General features: G+C 38.1%; 1 protein-coding gene across 3 annotated transcripts in view; it reads left to right on the top strand.

Annotated features, from left to right (window-relative positions):
* Positions 1-20,472, top strand: part of LOC122566990 (rho GTPase-activating protein 7-like) — a 352,400-nt gene that overhangs the window by 20,292 nt on the left and 311,636 nt on the right. For all 3 annotated transcript variants that reach the window (XM_043725034.1, XM_043725023.1, XM_043725043.1), the window contains exon 2: positions 9,483-9,722. In XM_043725034.1, coding sequence (XP_043580969.1) covers positions 9,525-9,722 — 198 coding nt within the window. In that variant the 5' untranslated portion in view covers positions 9,483-9,524. The remainder of the gene's footprint in view (positions 1-9,482; positions 9,723-20,472) is intronic.

Here is a 20,472-nt window from a genome sequence, read left to right as displayed (position 1 = left end):
ATAAAAATTATTGGTTTATACTTCTCGCATGAAAGCAAAAAACTGCATAATTAACGAAATACGAAGAAAACTGCGAGTTAAACGAACAATATCGTATTATTTTCCCTGTGGAAGACAGTACATGGCACGATTGTATCACATGCGTATATAAATATGGAAAAGACATTTTACTCCTCCGGCTCCTCCAGCTCGGCAGACTATCCTTCCAATAATTTGTTTTGCAAACGAGCCTTAAGGTGTGCGATAAGCATGACTGGTCGATGAAGCTTGTCATGCGGATTCTCGTCCTCTGTATATCTCGCTTTCTTTGCTCTTCTTCGCGTCCTTCTTTCTCTCTCACTTCCGTTTTCTGCTGTTCTCGTCCGCGTGCACGCCTTATGTGTACCAACCTGTCGAATCGGTTGCAACTCGACTTGTCCCTTCAGACGGAAGAAACGACCAGGACGGTCTCCATGGCCGCAAGATACCATCGAACTTTTTTGCGTGGGTGATTGATCGAGGACCCAGCTAGAACGCCCTTACCAACCGATCTTCGCATAATGTGCTTTGCTCCTTCTTTCGTGGCTTATTGTTTGCTCGTTCTCGTGTAGCTACGCGTGTAAGGGATGCGCAAGTTTAACGATAACGTTCTGCCGCACTTATGCTGCACGATTTTTCACGATGGCGATTTCGTTTATGGTAATTTGAAGCTGGTTCCTGTGGAATGATGAGTGGCCGAGATATTGTATTATATTTAGTAGTTGAGAATGATTGATCATACTACAAAATAGATTTATTGTTTTGTTATGCTGTGTTTAATATTTGGAAAGTTAATTGATTGTATTGTTAAATATAGTTAGTAATAGAACCTCGTTTATTTGCATTTGGTTTATATGAACAAGTTAATGATCAACTTTAAATGGACGTATTCTTATAATGAACATATGCAATCACTTTTTTTTATTGAGAATGAACTGTATTTATGTATTAAAGAAGGGACAGTTGAACGTGATATAGAAGCAATTGATCAGCTTCAGTTTTCCGAACATCAGCACCTATTGAAATCCGAATTAATAAGGAGAGATTTTCGAAACTATCCGATTATCCAAATTGTTTTTCTCTCGACTTGTCCAGATAAACGAGGTTCAGTGAGGTTCTACTACGGTAAAATTCTACTCATCTGAACTCTATTCATTGGGATTCCTGTTGATTAAATACACTTATCTAAACGTAAACTTCTACTATTTGAATAAGAAATTGTAGGTAGTAGGGAGAATCAATGAACTCGTATTAATTTCAAGTGTATGAACTGTTTGTCTCTTGACAAGTTCAAATGGAGTTCTCTTGTACGTATAAAAAATTCATCTAAATCTATTAACTTAATTGAACTTTATTAAAACATCGAATTTATCGCGACCATGCAAAGTTTTGCGAATCCATAATAAAAATCAGGTTTCGATCCATCCCTTGTTCAAATCAAGTCGTATGTTAACAACTACGAAACCTTAAATACTCCTAAAAACAATATGAAAAGAACAATCCAGGGCTCTCACGCGATTGAATTGAGTAAATATCGATGTCCTCGCGAGGAAGGCCCCAATGATAACGATCGGCATCGATGCACGCACGTTTGAAGACACGCATCACACAGGTTGGCGAGGAGCGCGGAGCAGCTTGGCAAGCCGAACGACCGCAATTAACCTTACGTAACTTGTCGGGACGTTCCTGGTGGCCTCAGCAGGCTATGAGCCGCAAAGATAAACTGCACACAATGCGTCGCACGGAAGGCTGAGTCCGCCTTGGAACGCTTCGCGAAACCGGCCTGAAACGAGACGTAAGACGGTGTCTTCCTCTTCGTTTTCGTCCGTCCGCGTCTCGCGAATATATCGGGCGATAATTGTTTTTAGTGCCTCCACGCCACCAGGAAGGCGGACACGCCGGCCACATGCTAATCGAAATCGTAAATCCGACCGATAAGAACCGAGCCGCGGTTACAAGCTCGCGCGATGTATTCGCCGCGTGGAACGAAGCTTCGCTGGCAGAGAGAGACCTTTCTATGCTCACTGCATTATGATCCGGTTTCGATGCGGTGGGCAGACATTTTTGCCACGCTGTCATTAGCGTGCATTGCTTTCGCCGATAAACCGCTACGTTGTCCAGATATTTTCGTCCTTATTTATGTATCGAGCCTAACCCGCCTTTGGCCGGTGAGGAAAGTCGGCTTTTCACGCGCGTGACATTGATTTTCGAACTTCGGTGTTTTGCTTTATGTTTGTAAGATAGTTCAATGAGAGATGCTAATGGAGGCTCTGCACTGTTTGAAGTTCACGCATTTTAGCTCTTCCAGGATTGTGGATGCACGCTATTATGGCTTGTTTTATGAAAATATCGTTTTTCAACAAGAAATATATTACATTTTTATATTTCGATGGAAGAAATAAAGAAAAAACGATCTTAATTCGAATGTTCAGAATTCACCAAGAATTTACATCATCGTTCAACTACCACTTATTCTGGTCTTTACAAAACGTCCTCTTCGTAGCGAGAAGTTGAATATTTCAGAAACCCGCAAGAAACACTCGGAAGAATTCATTGCTACGAGACAAATCTTCCAGAGTAGCGATCCAATAGTAAACTGTTATCTAAATGAAGCATATGTACGTTATTCAATTAAACTTTTTCCTAAACTTACAAACTTTTCCAAGCAATAAATATCCAGAATTCCTTCCGAACATCTTAAAGTCAGCAATAAAGCTGTTGAAAAACTTTGGAACGTGCCTAAATATGCTGAAGATGAAACAACTATGTATTTCGAGCGGTAAAATGAGCTACCTCTCGAAAAACTCGGGAATCGTATGGAGAATTCGCGAATGGAGAAAAAGCAGGGGAATGCGTTGTTGGCCGTTTACGCGTGTTCCGCGTCAAAACTATTTGCACAAGCGGTCCGAGCGAAAAAGCGCGGCACCCACGGTGTCTTTGGCCGCTGGATGGAAAGAACGCGGGATAATATGCAGTGTCGTATTGCTAATAATAGAGAGCAAGTATCCACGTGTCTGGCCAGTGCGGATATTATTATCGATTCCGTTACAGGGAACTGTCCTTAACGTAATGGCACGCTTCTAAAGCGTTACGACCGCGTGCCGTCGTGCGACTTTATGAAGGAGGAAGGCCGCGTAAAGGGTTTTCGCGGTTGTGTTTATGCGACCCTTAAAATTCGACGATTGCCTTTACGCCATGTGATTAACATACTTCAATGTACGTATCGTAAAAGCGCCGATGGAGAGTATCATCGTGGCGTTACAGCATTCGCGAATAAATAACCTAGCGTCACGTGCAATTGATTTTCTACGCAGAGATGAAGCTTTAAAAGTCGTCAGACGTTTCCATGCGATTACTGTGTTCGTATTCTATGCGCTATAAATATCTCGCTTCGATAGGATTGATTTAGAAAGATCCTTGTGCCAGCAAATAATAGATGTTTATTTGGTATGTATTCTAACAAAGGTAATTTACGCTTGTCTATACATGTAGAGTGGCCCATGAAAGTATTATTCAAACACTTGTAGAAACCTTTTATGAATATACTTTGTGGGTCATATGAAACATGTTGAATGTCAGTGTATATAGAAAGCGTATATAGAGGCTACCGGATATTTAGTGCAAATACATATTTCGCAGAAATCATGAACATATTTAAACAGACAATTATCCATTATATCGATAAACCTCAATTTCAGCGGGAGCATTTTTAATATTTAAGTATTGTGCGTCGAAGATAGATATTCATACCGTATACTAATTGCTTATTAAATATATGTTTGCAGTAATTATCTTAATATTCCTACATCTTTAGACTAGTTTCAAATTTTACCAACGCAGTCATCACACTCGTGTGTCATTATAATGCTAATGAAATTTTAAAACATTTTATATGACACACAATATGTACATAGAAGTTTTCCATGGTAAATATTTGAATACTTTCATGAGCCACTGTATAAAGTACAAAACTCCTCCTATCGGTAATTTACAGAAATAACATACACGCGTAATCGGATTAGTGGAACGTAATCATAAAGAAGAGCATGGAAAGAGCGAAAGAGAGAGAGATTGGACGTTGGTCGCGCATCGCATTATTTCTGCGCCGTAACGCGCGATAGAATTCATGATTAAACGCACGTCTCAACTCGGATTCCTTCTTTAGCAAGTCCCGACGATCATCGTAAGCGGAAACGAACGACGTGACGTTTCGAGAGGGAGGACAAGGGGGAGGAAATTTCGTATCAGAAAATCAAGGAAACGCGCGGGAGGAATATAATTCGAACGCGAACGACTTCTCGTATTCGGCCTGTGAAACCAGTGGTATTTGCATTGAAACGATAAGTTTATTCGGTAAAGACATATATATGTAGTCCATTTATTAATGTACGGTATGCAAGACATTTTAGGCGCGCAACGATATTCACGCGAAGACATAAAGGTTCGATATTTGTCGACCGTTGACACGTTGAGCGTCACGATGGTCTAAATTTTTTAGACCGATTAAAATAAAGCAAATTTCATGAACTAAAAAGCTTTCAACAATGCAGATTGTCAGAAAAAGGTGTGCAAATACAATATGATATTTTTCAAAAATTAAATGTCACGCTGTATATTTCGATCTATTGTGGCTCTTGGGGGAAAATATACAAAATTCGCGTGACAGTCAACATGTTAACGAACCGCGATCGCGATCCTTTGTCGAGGGAAATAGAGCCCGTTCTTCTTGTTCCACGTTACCTGTACGGTTCGAGGAATTGTCGGCGAAATTACTGTTGGTGTCCGCTTGACAATGTCGGCGTAGGACGTGGGAATTTGTGGCCGGCGATAGGTCAGCAATGAACGCCTATTTCAATAGCCTTGATAGAGGTATCGCGAATGGAATTACGGCGAACATATTTCGTATTCACAGCTGGGGAGAAAATATTTCGTTACGGTTCCTTATGGCAGTGGAACGGAAAAAATTGTTTAGTCGTGATCGTACATTTTAAATATAATTGTAATATATGAGACATTCTTCTTTTCATCATTGAAATCACACTTTGTTAAATTCTTTCATAACAAGCTTCGTTTAGATGAACTTAACTATCTGTGGAGGTCGCGTTTGATCTGATAGGTACATATGAAACCTTTTTATAGAACAATGTTTTCAAGGATAACTGTTATATTATGACTCGATACTACCTACACATATACTGCGCACTGCAATTGAAATTTACAACAACAAAATTGCAGCTGATGTCATTAAAAAAAGTGTTTCATTGCAATAACTGTAATGAATCGTATCTTTATTCAACGTTCCTTTATTTATGACACACTCTACTTTTTTCCGAATTTGTATCTTCAAAAATAAAAAGCTTTAATTATGCCCTTGTTCTTTTACGGCACGCTCATAAAAAAAGAGGAATTCAAGTGTGCCAGGTGAATGAAACCACGAACTTACTCGTTCTTCCACTCCGTCTATTTAAAATACCCATATAACAGCATCTACGATTTGCCATTTATCCATATTAGCGATGATTGTTATCCGATGATAGCATTAAAACACCTTTTACCTCATATAAATTAATATTTAATTCATAAAATTGTTAGTTATTCAGATTTATCAAAGAAATAAGATTTCTTCTCATAATCGATTAACGAACGATGATCTTTTACTCCGATATAAGAATATATATGTATATTATCGCTCATCGTTATTGCATGGAACTTCTTTGTTCAGACGAATATAATGATAATACTAAAATTTTTCAGATTACGATACTGAAAACTGTTTAATTGCCAAAAATGGTTGCGTCAACAACTCTTCTTAATTTGTCTCAATCAACTTCTCACCTCGTGAAGAAAAGCCAACAGTCGGTGAAATTCCAGTCGACAACTGCCTGTCACCGAGATGGCGTGGGACGTGGGAATTTGTGGCTCGCGATAGGGACGCGAGGGGCGTCAGAATGCTTGGCAAATAGCTTCGATACCGATGCCTCGAGTAGTATCGATACCTCACCCCGATCAAATGCCATTCTCGACCACGGTGGACACGGCCAGTTGGTTCGACTGAATTAAAACTCGCCTTGAGACGCGTGTCTTTCTTATCGCTTAGAAATTATTGTCAGTAATTTATTCCCGATTGCACGAATCCCGCGAGACTTCACACCTGGATAGCTCAGATCGTAGAAATAACACGGATCGTTTGTGTCGACTGCAAATGTCTGGCAATGTAGCGTCAAAGTGGCGCCTCGAACCTCCACACACAAAGCTTTCGCGACGCCAAGCGCCAGTTTCCAATGATTTCATTTCTTTTTTATACTCTTTCTCTTATATTTCTCATTCCCCCTCTCTTTCCCCCTTTTTTTCTTTTGAGTGACAAACATACGATCGTCGTCGTTGAAATCGCAGACGCTAATCGTATTCCCGCTAATAAATCAACGTCGATCGAGAAACTGGTCTACGAAACCAGGCGGACTTGGCTTGATTTGAGCGTGTGTGTTTTGATCATTGCGTAAAAATTAATTAAATATCGATGTTGTATATCGCCGTCACAGGTAGTTAACAGGGCGTCACAGGACCCGACAGGCAGATATAAAACGGCGGACGCATGGCTAATCACGGTTTTGCGGAATCGATTCGAACGTGGTCGGCGTTCCAACGACGCGTAGAGGCGTGCGTACGTCTCCTCGTATAATTATCCAGACGTACAATATTTTCCATCGTGCAATGTCTCAATTTTACGTGTATGCAACAACGAAATACACCACAGAACGTCGAGTTTCACCTCTGTGCCACGCATCGAAGTAATCTCTGTTTTATAAATGGCTACTTTCTAGCTATATTATTACCGCTATCTTTGATCGCCGCTGAGCTCTAATTAAAAGTTGGATCAATTAATTTCACGGTAGAACGGTAAAGTGTAATGATACATTTATTAAACGACGACCAAATTGTTCGTATATGTGTGCGTACATGGAAATAATTTTATAATTTGATTTCCTACCCACGCGCCGCTTTTTCTGGATTTTAAATTAACTCGTAGCGTTAATGAAGTGGAAGCGAATATAATTACTCGAGAGAGGTAATGTTTTTCTTGCCTGTTGTAACGTCTTTATTCTTCGAATTCCAGCCAAGTCATATGCGATAATTACTTGGAATATCGTATATGAGGGGGCAAGAATTCCTTCAATAAACGATACGACGTTAATCAATTAATTTCGAGCTAAAGTGATAAATTATAATAACAAACTTTTATTACAGGTTCCGAATTACCTAACGTAGATACTTCGTAACTTGTTTTGCTGTCTACATATATACTTACATTTGTGTTCGTGTATATTTATAATTCCTCTTCTTCTCACAGCATTGACGGAAGAATCTATTACGTGTTAGACCATGTTGGCCTCGCGAGTTTCTCGCGCGGAAATCATGAAATCGCTATGACGTTGCTCGAGCATCATCGTTCACCTGTGAAATCACCTGACATATTGAGTGTCGACAGGTTATTGCGATCCAGACATCCGGTGATTTTCTAATATTACGTCTGCGCCTCTCGGAGCGACTCGTGTTTTCATGCATAACTTTATTGTTGCCGGGCTCACTGAATGAAACGGTAGTAATATCATGCCCTATAAGTATGCCACTTGACTCCGCGCAATAGACACACACGATCTCGCTGTAGATCGCTCGATCGTGATTCAGGTCCCTGATGATAGAGACCCGTTGGCCCGTTGAACTTTAAAATGCTCGCCAAACTCGTGGAAACGAGATCCATTCACAAGAGACCGTGTACTCCGTGCGAATGTTCAGCAAGGAAATGGATGAAACTATAAAGTCAAGAGTCTCAGGATGATTAGAGTGCTTCCACACGGAGATACGTGTATGAGAAACACAATTAAGAGTGAAATATAGGAAGAGACTCAGGGATGCAGTGTTCATCCTAATAAGGTAGTTGGCTGTTCTATTTCCTATAATTAATGACTTTGTAACAAAAGTTACTTTTATCAAATTATTCAGCTTGTTAAATACATAATAATGTACGCTAATAAACAGAAACGACATACGTGATACGATGAAATTGATATTGTAAAAAATGATCTATGTTATGACTTACTGTGCAGTGAAAATTAACAACTTTGTCATGGTTCCACAACTCCACAATTTAATTACATACGATTCTGTAGTAATTCGAAGTAATTATAAAATCCACATACGTTTAACAAGAGACTGTAACGGAATTTCTTTGTAGATGGAGCGTTACGAAACTCGATTGTAAGAACGGGAAGAGAATCGGGAAGAGAATGTTGGTTGCGTTAATCAGTCTAATGATGTAAAACGATCATGAATAAAGAGAGAAGAGAAAGGGGCGGGAAAAGAGGTACAAACTGCAGCAGTAATTTCAGATCAGTCTTCTCGCGTTTCGGAGGGCAGACTAATCTGTGAAATATAATTAGCTCTGGTGACTAACGCGAACGGTTCTGCTAAATTTAGCCAAATGCAATCATAACAGCGCAGGTGGCCATTTTACCCTTTTCAAGTGTTTGACAAGCCGGGATTATACGAGCCGCTACACGCAGCGAGCCTAGTAGTGAGTCACTCTAGGGCTAATTATAATCCTTTCGCCCGTAGGTATCCACCTGGTCTCTTCTTTTGTTCTCCTATTTCATCATTTCAAACGCTAATTTGTATCTCCAACGATAATGATATAAATTATAAGCCTTTTTAAAGAGCAAATATGGATTAAAAGGGATAGGAAATCTTTTGCTGACTGAATACCGTATAAATCACTCGTTGATTGAGAACTTTCGTTCCTTCCTCTGTCCTTGGGTTACGGCTAGGTTTACTAGTGTTACAGTACTATCAATATTGGTCCAATTGAAATTAAATATGTAATACTGTTGGGTTTGAGCATGGAGAAGGTATTGGCCGGTACTGTTTCATTAATTACGTATTCTATTCCTTTAAGAGCTAGCGCATGAATTCTAATAAATCATATTTCTACGATGAATGTAATTATACACAGGCTATTACTATGATTATATTCAGCACAGACTATGATGTATTCAAGTTGAAACAGTATATGTTAATTATAATTTCGAAAATGGGATACGTAATTCTGTTTATAATGTAATTAGAACAATCCGCAGACATTTGCCTAAAAAGTTACCTTGATACGTATCATTCTAATAACAGTAAAATAATCTGAATTTCGATTTATTTTTAAATGATAAACAATTATTTAAAATTCCACAGTTCACAATTCTAGCGAAGTTTAGGAAACAAGTCAAGTGCGTGAAAGATGTCAGACGGATACATAATTGCGAAACGATAATACACGATACATGGCGCCACGATAAAGTTTCTATCTCAAAGGTCATGGAATTAACCAAGGCATATTAATATGTCGCGAACTTTCTTCCAATTATCCGACTGGATCGCTTTCTGAATTACACTGATCGTTATGTTCTTCGCTGTTACAGGTGCACAAGAAAATGCGCGTGAGGTCAAGGTGACGGTAGAGCATGGAGACCATGCAAGACAGCGGCGGGCTGTATGTCGATGGCTCGAAAGGAAGTGTCGCGTCGGGTTTACCCATCTCGAAAACAGTGAATCAGTTGAAAATAGTGGAAAGTGGTAATGAAAGTGGCAAGGTGCTGACCGCAACTAAATCGGAGATGGATCCATATAAGGAATTGGAATTGTATCTCGCCAAAGTAAACGTGAGTTTCTGTGAAAGAATTTTATTTTATAAAAAGATATTCCATATGTGGTCAATTGAGAAATCTACATACATCCATTGAATTTTGTGTATACAATTTATCGGTAAAAACTAAAAATGTTCTTTATTAAAAAATAATTTACACTCGTAAACACAAAAGCATGTAAAATGACTTTGAATTTAACTTAGTATACCAACGAATGTCCAATGGGAATTAAAGAGGTGTTCACTTTTAATTCGCAGAAGTCGCAGAAAGAAATTGCTTTAGAAATTAGAAGCCGTTTAATTCTATCATAACATGTACATATATTTGCACTTTTATAATATTGCATATTTTTTTACTTTTCCTTCTTAGTGTTATTTTTTCAAATATGTGTCGAAGTTCAATTTGTTACAATATTTCAAGTTTAACGGACGTATGTAGACTTTTGTAACTGACTGCAATTGTTTGCCGAGAATGTTGGACGTTTTACGTTTAATATCAAAGCGAAGTGATATCAGTGACGCTGATTGATAATTTTAATCACGGTCAAACGTAAGCGACGTTTTTAATGAAGCATTAATACGAACCCGTTCACAAGACGAAACTCTTCTTCGACACGACACAACACGGTTCAGTTAGGAATCGATCATCTACTTTATCGATGTTTTCGCTAAAACCGTGCACAACAAATTGAATGTGACGCCATGACCGCTGTGCAAGATTCCAAAACATGTTCCGTTCATGATCGTCAGGTCCAACACGTCTTTTTCTTATTTCCTCTCGTCCTTTCCTTTTATTATCTCTTTGCTTACCGCGGTACGGTTGTTTTAGAGGCCTCAACTACAGAACTAAATGCATTGAATGACACCCGAAAGCGTAAGCCAGTTTTCGCCTTCAAGTTTTGTCTTTCAACGTCCTATCGGTTTCGAGGACTGACGCGAAATCGTATTAAATTTGCATCTCAAGAACTTCCACTCTGGTAGACAAGGAATTTTAATAGCTACTGGATATTTTTCATAACTAAAGAATAACCTGTAAATAATCCAAATTGTTCTTCTTTTAAATTCTATCGTCTTTTGATACCGCTTATCGCTTAGTTTGTGGACCAGTTTTTATTGCATAATTATTTAGCATTTTTGAACAAGTAGGTATATTTTTCTTGCGCTTCTAGTATGTTTTAATGTTTTAATGCAGATTAAATATCACCAACGATTTTATGAAATCACGAGAAAGAGAGAGCAAAAGCTTCGATTCAAGCTCTAAAGATATTCACCGATAGCAACTAATACCGCATCATTGGAATCCTTCTTACTCTCGCTGCCTAAATTGGTACACCTGTTCCAGAGTCTCTACCCAACGAATTTAAACGGCGCGAGGCTCCGACGGTATGAGAAAAAGACGCGCGCGACCGGTTACCATTCGCGAGAGTCAAAAGCTTGTACGTGGCCGCGTACATGAGATCCACGGAGCAATTATTTCTTACAAATCGTGTTGGTGCGTCGATGTAGCTCGTCTAAGTAGTGTATATAGGCCTCGTAATGCACCGATGCATGTCAACACATTGCAAGGCGAGCATCGAAACCGATATTTACACCGAGCAAACAGAGAATTTCAATCGGTCGGCACACGTTGTTGCAACGTCGAACGTTGCTTCTAAAAACGAAGACGATGCGGAAGCAGTCCGTCATCCTCCTACTATTTCTGCAGCATTGCGTGACTCAGAATTTTCTGTTAGTTTGGCGTTGCCTTTTTTTTATTTTGTTGCCATGATTTTCGCTCAGGAAGTGATAAAAAGAAGATACGAAGAGCTTGAACGAATCTATCATGCATCATCAACATGTTTCATTATCTTGTTATGGATTACACACAATGAAGGGAGAACATACGTATATGTATGTGCTATGGCATCACAGTTCAATTTTAGCTTTGACTTTAGTTCCATATTGGAACAGTATTAAATACTGAATGCGAATTGCCTACGATATTTGAATGATTCGCTTCAGACACAGTATATAATACATTTACTGTTAAAGCCATAAGTAGTTAATGGCGATGAATATAGCCAGTGAAAAAATCGTAAGATGGCATTGGTGGCAATATGACTTAGGATATTTAATGTTCTATCAAGTGGTAGATCTAGCGTGTGTTCTTTGGAAGATCTTTTCCTGATATTCTATAAATCTGTTACATTCTATAAATGGTTTGTAAATAATTGCTACTTCCGTTAATTTCACTAATACAACTCCCATTAAATAGAGCGTAAATTTTGTTAGGGATTTAATGATCCAGTTTTCTTCATCTCATTAAAAAAAGGTTCGATTATTTAGATCCTAGATATATGTATATTAAATAAACCCCGAATAAAAGGTAGATAGAAAGTCTAGATAGAAATTGCTAATGCTCTTCTAAATACACAATTTACTAAAAATAATCAGACATCAATTCACATTTATTACGACAGCAGTACACTCAACTAGGTACAAAATTAGAATAACCTTTAGCAAATGCAAGCATTTCGATTTCGACAGAAGCTGTCGCTGCAAAGTTTCAACCGTCAAAAATTCTACGTAGCATATTTCTTTCACGAGAGGGATCCCAGCAGTCGAAGAGATTTGGTCAAGGTTACTTTCCCAGTCAAGTAGCTCCCTACAGAGTTCAGTCTTCGATCTTATCGTACTCTCCCGTTTTTCGATTGCTTGAGAACGTCAGCTTCTCTCGATCCTCCGTATACGAATATTTCCTGAACAGAAAGAGGGCGAGGCGGGGCCTAAGAGGTCAAAGGCCAAAAGCGAAGAAAAATGATGAAATCGAGGGCTCGAGTGCGTTTCCCTTGGTTCGTGGATGGGCTTGGTGGACCCTCCACGTTCGCACGATCGGGATAAAAAGCAAAAACGCTTGTGTCATCGCTCGTAAAAAGCAGCAGAGATCCGTTTAAGTCATCTGTTGCTCAGCTTGTCGTTGATCGCGCGACGGGTCTCTTCTTTCTAGGCGAATGACGTGAAACTTTACTGCTTTTTTCAAGCAAGCTAGATAGTCGAGGCTTTGTAGCCATGTTCACCGACACGGGGCCATGAGCGAATTAATTGCTTCGCGGGTAATTAATTAAGCGGTTACGTTGAACAGCCGGAATTAATTGGACAGATGGTACGCGCTGAAACTGGCTAGTGCGTCTTAAAATGTTCGCTAGAGAAATAAACCACGAGGCATTAGGCGAGTGTTTAAATATGTCATAGGAGACGTTCGTGGAAAATCCATGGTAAGATAGTAACTTAGATGAAGAGCTTTTGTTAATTAATTTCGTATGCTGCGGAATTACGTAAGCAGTTTTCTTATGACAAATGTAAAGTTTCTTTTACAAAGAAATAAGTTTTGTTACAATTGATATATGAACCGTACACTTGTATAACGCATGGCATTACAAACTTACATCTTACCTTTTTTAATCGCGTTGGTGTAAAACGCGCTAGCTTCACAGTAAAATTTTGTAGTATATAGTTTTAATAGGAATAGCCCTTTTGTAGAGTGTACGAAGATTTTCACGAAAGATTATACACATCGAAAATCTTCTTTCAAAATTTATATATTGTAGAACCGCCCGAAACAAAATTCTATAGCTTCTAACGAAATTACTTGAAATATCAAAAAGTTATAGTTTGCCAGGTTAATTTAATTCAAATACATTCATTCGCATTCACACTCATTTAAATAGAATATAAAATGAATATATGTAGTAATATTTAACATGTAATAACATCTATAATATCTATCTTATAATTTATCTATCCGTAATATGTATCTGTAATCAGTTACTTAAAGCCTAAAGCTTGCGCTGATTAAACGCTATTTTGGATAATATGCAATTTCCTCGAAACTGGCGAATAATTAATTAACGAAAGTGATTCGTCGATCGGACAGTTGATTTAATCGATTAACTCAATTGTTTGGTAACCGTTGGTTATTTCGAAAGTTTGGCCATGGAATTTGCGGCGAGATTAGTTGTCAAGGAGCCTTGCAAACGTCGTACAAACAGGATCCTTGTTTTCTCGTCGCGAAAGGAATGAAGTAGCGCTCATCGACAGCCTCGATTCCAAAGTCTAAAACGATTAAGGAGACTTGTTTCGATCGTGTCAAATTTAGGGCTGATCTTGCAGTTTGTTGATATTTCCAACACTCGCGTGCAAATCGCATGAACATGCAAGTTCTCGATGTCTTTGAATGGCTTTCATGGAAAATATTTATTATAGCAAGGAAGATACGTAGTAATTGCGGTTGATGGTTCGCGAGAACGATGATTTAAATTTCCTAGATTTCCAGAAACTGTTATTCACCAGAGAGCTGTGCAAAGCATGAAATCAACAGCAGTTTATAAACTGATCTTTGAGTATTGCGAGGGATAGCAAATCTGATGTAAATGTTTGTCATCGCTTCACAGGTAAAGGAAAGGTTGCAAGGCTGTTTTCGGGAATTTTAATACAATTGTTTCCAACAAATATGTTAACGACCACTCAATACATACCTGCTCATTAGCTCCTCATAAATCGTATTTCTTTTTATCACATACTCCTTAGGCATTACAAAAATTCCAAGAAAAATTTCACATTCCCTCGAGTGTCTCAAAAAAGTACACAAATCTCTGTTTCCACGAAACAATAACTATAATAACTTCCCAAACGTTCTCTGTAAAAATAAATAGCTACAAGGGACTGGTATAATGGGCTGGAATGTTGGGTAAATTAATTAAGTGGCCAACAGCGGAAAGGTTCCGTGGAACGATTATGCCGTCGAGTGGAGATTGTCATGCGCGGGAATGTCGTTCATTGTGTCAGCGATCAGCTTCTATTATTCCTACGCAATTTACGCCTCCGTGAACGCAACCGAGCTACCCGTTCGCATGGGATCCGCGTAGGAGGGACAAACTGTGTAACAGATTGGCCGAGTGGCCGATCACCAGCTCGGAATTATTGCTTAATGATCGTGTATCGTGGAGAAATGTTTGCGGTCGACGATCGGCAGCTCGATCGCTTGGCCGCGACAGCTTCTGCAACGCTCACCTGGCACACAGAAGACAGGTGAGTCAGTAGGTCGCCGAAAGTGAGCTTGCTTTTTACAGCACCTCGGTTGCGAGTCCTCGCTTGAAATTTCTTGCTGGAACACGGCATCCCATCAGCTCGTGCAGAGTACATCGAAACTCGATGAATTGCGATCTTCCGGAGAATTTCGTTAAATTTCTCTGGGACGGTAACGAGTGAAAGTTCATTTGCACGGTATGAGGAAAAACATGCAACAATTTTATTGAGGAAATCAAGATTTAATGCTTTGGTTTAATGGCGAAAGAAGAAGGATCCATGAGTTTGATGGTGTCGTTTTATGAAGTTTTTATAGTAATCAGGAAGAACAATTAAAAAAAAAATTGTTAGAAATTGTGGATATAGAAACGGCGAGAATACTTCTGTAGTTGTTTTACTTGGAGGCTTTTCGTTCTCTATTTCCAATTAATTCATCGAATCTTTACCGTATTCCTATGTGGAAACTTCTAATTTTGTGTAAAATTAGACACGTGACTTTCTCTAGACGTTTTTAAAATTGAAACTAGAATGTAAATTTCAGTCTACAACTTACATCGCAACGAAAATATGTCAAGTCTTTTATTTGCATCAAAAGGCAAAATAAAATGTAGATTCTTCGATTAATAGATATTTTGTAGATATTAGTAGATATTTAGGAGTGAAATGTGCTCACATCAATTATAACTCTCGTGTAGAAACTTTATTTAGCTAGTTTTGGAAATTGCGTCACGAAACAACGGGAGTGCGATTTGTAATCTTACTAAACCAGAAAAAGGAAAAAAGAAGCTTGTAGAGATTTTGGGCTTGTTTTCATCGTATCGTTCGAAGAATTTATGATGGACCATCGTTTCAACCGACCTCGCGTATAAATCCTGGCAAGCACGTGTTTTCAGTCTGATGTAGAAATCGATTGGTAGTAGTCGGAACGAAAGGTTGTTACATCGGGCACGATGCCCGACGCATAATTTAGTTACATACGAGCGGTACATCTCTCCTTGATGCGCGTATCTGTGAGAGTTGCTGTAAATCGTTTGACCCTCGGCGACTAAATTACAAAATGATGTCTGTTTTAACCCTGTGCAACATCCTCTAATGGACGTCTATATAAGAAAACGATTCAGCTTGATGACAGTAAATGGGATTATAGTTTCACCAGCTATACGAACTATAATGAAAATATATTTCAAGCTTAGTTTTCTGCTAAGTTATCTGCAAATTTTGGCTTACAAAATAATCATATTCCACAGGATTTTAATTCTTTTGTGTATTTATAATAAAAAGCTTTTTGCGACATGTCAACTTGAATGCAACTACAAATTGTGATATCTGCTTTGAAGAGTTGTAGCTTGCACAATGAAAAGTGTTTGATCGATTCAAGCTTCTTTCGATCGCTGTAACTAGTAAGCCGTCAAGCGATAGTATGCTTTAAATTCAGTTTGAATTATACAATATTGGATTATTATTATATTATTATTATTATCTGTTTCATCCAAAACTGTTCTATTGCTACAAATGTAATTCTACGAATAAATACCACTTACAAGCATTTGCAAGCATTCACAATAAATTTCGTCAATTTACTTCTCCTTCTACAAATCGTTTGAATCTTATTGAAATCTTCAACTATGGCCATTTCTTTCATCTACCATGCACGAATCAAATAAACTCAGAACCACAATGCCACGCCAGTTCGGTGATCAAGCTGCTCCGTGTCCTGCACTGGTTCTCATGGTCGGTTCCCATAATCCGGGCTCGTTCGACGGCTTAAAATTTCAATCAGCCCCCGCGACGTCGAGGACACGAATTTATTCCGCGCTCGAGCCCGTCCGGCGTGTGCACGCGGTACGCGTACGTGTTACCGAGATCGGAAGATAGCTATGCAGATAGAGCGTTGCTGCGCGCGAGAACTGCAGCTAGCGTTTGCGTTTACGTTTCAGGTCGCCGCGTTCCGTTCTGATTATTATCCGCCACCTCGAGCACAACGTGTGCTATCGCATCCGAGCTGTACAAAACGTATTTGCATTAAAGCATCGTTCTCAACGCCTTCGTCGATCTACGCCCTCAAACCAAGGAAAACATACCCCCATGAACTTAGAGAATCTTGAGTAAGAATCGTCGACCGATTTTCAAAGTTAGAAAAAATTTGGTACACGACGCAACGACGGACTAACGAAAGAAAAAGTCACGAGAAATGCGACTACACACTTGTGATTGTAGTCAAGAAACGTGATGTCCCTGTGGAATATGCTCGAGCAAAGTTGTTTTCGAATGGTTTCACGATTATTGGTAACGTCCATGTTAATGGAAGCGAGTAGATCTGGAAATAAAGGAATCGCGTATAGATAAACGTGCGAACAGGTTGTAGTTTACATACAGAATGTTTGTAGTTTGCATGGAATATTGAGAGACGAGTGGAATTCGTACGAAGATATGTAGGAATTGGATTAGTATTCGCCTTATATATTGAAACATCGGTTGATTCGGGTGTGAAGATTGCTGAGATCAGCCGTGATCCGAAATACGAAGACCGGAAATCTGAATGCATTCGTTCCTCGTACCACTCTGACTCGGGAATATTTCTACCGATTGGATAGAAATTGACTCCGTTGTTGGAACGAAATTGTAGATTGTGTTTGGGTAGAGCAGCGATTTTTCTCCAAGTTCAATTTTCAATTTTTACAATGGTGTCAGTAGTTTTGGTAGTTTAAAAGTAATTTTATATTGCATACCGATTTCATGAAAATTCGTGTTTTTGTTATAAATGGCCAGGAATATTGCAACTTACATGTAAAATACGAGATCAATCAAGACATATTTATTAGATTGTTTGAAAAGTTTCCTTCGTTTCATAAGGTGATAATAGATGAACAACCATTTCTGTTTTATATTATTTTATTGAATTAGGTATGATCCATTTCGTTCTATTTCTATTATTACGTTCGTGCATAATTCAATAAACTACTATAAAATAAAAAACATTATGCGTCTATTATTTCTTTATAAAACGAAAGAAACTTTTCGGACAACCTAATAAATTCTTTCTTATACTTTTTCTCAAAATAATACTATTTTCTCCTGTTTGGAGTCTAAATTAAATGTATCAAATAAATTATTGCATTAGCGTATTAATTCTGCAAATCATGCATCTAAAAGTATAACGTCAAACGCGTGAACACCAGAAAAATAAAATTCCTTCCGCAAATATGGTAAACAACGAAACATCTAACAATTTTTCAAGATTAAAAATGTCTTTAGCGTTCGCACAATTAAGTGTACAGGTGATTGTATAATTCTAATTCAGTGTAAAGTTTAGTACGGTTTAGTAGCAGTGTATTGACTTGAAGCGCTTTTATCCCTGACGAAATGGCATAGATCACGTACGCGGAAAGAATCTCCGTTGGGGGTGCAGGCATTCGGGCCACCGAAGAGAATTCCAAAGAGTTTCAAGATACCAGGAACCCACTAGAGTCATCCAGCCGGATGTCATTCCGTATTCCAACGTTCCCCCCTGTTGTCGCGCTCAGGCGCCGCATTCTAACTCTTAGTTTGCTCATTTTGCATCCGAAGATTTTATCTGCTGGCGTCGCGCGTCACTCCAGAAGACGATTTATGCCGTGATGCATTGGTATCGGCGGCGCGGCACGGCGACGAGATCAAGTTCAACGTGAATGTCAATCGATGCGATCGCCGTATGTATATCGTTTCGGCTGAATCTTTGTGAAAATAAATTTATTCCGTTTTGTTTAGACTTTTGAGAGAAATAACACCGTAAAAGCTATTTTTTTTGGTATTCTGTAATACACATTTTATTGACGAATGTTTCGGATAAGCAATTTTTTTAAAAATAAAGTAATTATATTTTCTACATCCTAAAGGTTTTATAATAAAATATTAGTTTTGTCATTGCAAATTATGATAATAGACAATTATCCAAGCATCTTAATTATTTTGTTTAATTGCAAGTGTAGAAAATTAAGTTTATGAAACACAAGTTTTTTGAACTATTCTTATAAATTTAAATTTATCAGTTTATAAAATAGCTTATAAAGCGATCATGTAAACAAAGTTTATTTGAATTAAAAGAAGTCTTGTTTTAGACAGAACCAACGTATACACAATTCGTCATCGAAACAATATACAGGATGTTTTTCAGTTTATTGGGGAATATAAATGTTTTCTCAAAGCATCAAAAGCAGTTTACATCGAGCCGTGCTGCACGGCGAAGCGGAATAACAAATCGTAATTTCATGCGAACGCAGGTTTCTAGAAAACGTATACTTACAAGGAAAACACGATATTTTATTCATACGATAGCCGAAAAACGTAAAAAATATAATGCAAATAATTTCTCAAGAAGTCTAGAAGCAAGCTACTGTGATCTCTGCGTTAATTCTTTAACGATCAACAGTTCCTCGAACATTCGTAGACATGTCCATTTATCAATCTCTGAAAAAAGGTGGTTTTATCGATTCCCATGAAGTCGTATTTTCGTCGAGCCTTGTTTATGGCTCAACTTCACAACGATTAACATAAGATTTTTTTCTTTTAAATTGATAACTAGTTTGTCTTGCATAAAAATATTTTTACTAGAACAAATACGTCTGGAAACTCAAAAATGAATAAATTCGCTTGAAATAAAGTACGGAAATTATAGTAATCACGTGATCCATTATACGATTAAGTTAGGTCAGTAGCTAAGGAAATTAATACAGATTAGCACGATAACTTATTGAAAACTAGCAATTAATGTTAATTTCACTGAATTTCTTACTGCAATCAGAACTCAAGTATTAGCTTCGAACTAAAGACCACCTTCCGTGTTTAATAATATTCAAGCACATTATAAAGCAGTAATTATTATTAACCTAATTTTATCATTTGTAAGTAATCGCTGCTGCTTTAAACATTTCTATTGCTATACAGTTGGAAAGAAGCTATTTTATATCATAATTATCAATAATTACCGGTGGAAAAGATTTAATCTTGATTGGTACATATAAAATCGAAGAAAAACGAAATTTTACAGTGATATGAAAAGAAAAAATTTAATTAACACTTTCGTTATGAAAAGCCACTATAGCGACAGCTTGTGGCTCTATCGTTAAAGCGTTTTATTTTCCTTTAATAATCTCCTTAAATAAGTTTTACGAGGGAACATATAATTACGAATAGTCTCGCTTATTGAAACCTTTTAATTAAAGACTTAAATTTTTTTTATCCTATTTAGTTTTTCTTCTTTTAGTTATCTGTAGATAAGTACACATTTGCTACACTAGCACTTTTTCATTTCAATTAAGCTTCAATGATAATTGCATCGATAAAATTGGGAACAGAATTGGCATTTTCCTTTCTAGATTATAAAAACAACATCCTGCGTTATTTGGATTTTATAGGAGAATTTTACGTAATCGATAAATAAACTTTTCGTCTCATTGGAATCGATTATATTAAGCTTTTTGTTCACTTCGTACACGGTATAATGAGTCGCGCAACTCGGTAATGAAAGAAGGACAATAAAAGAGCAGTTCGTACAAAGTTGCATCTCGAGTCGCGTTCCGCGACCGGTATCATTTCCAGTGCTACTTGAACACGATCTAATGTTCAGATGTAATTTACACGAGGCGAGCACAGTCGGCGCTCGCTGAGTCACGCATTTATTAGGCCACTTGAAATTACGGCATCCTAATGAGCATCGCTTGATG

Source organism: Bombus pyrosoma, linkage group LG1 (genome assembly GCF_014825855.1).
Source record: "Bombus pyrosoma isolate SC7728 linkage group LG1, ASM1482585v1, whole genome shotgun sequence".
Classification (NCBI taxonomy): domain Eukaryota; kingdom Metazoa; phylum Arthropoda; class Insecta; order Hymenoptera; family Apidae; genus Bombus; species Bombus pyrosoma.
Note: the sequence above shows the minus strand (reverse complement) of the source record. Positions and strands in the feature narration are given on the sequence as shown.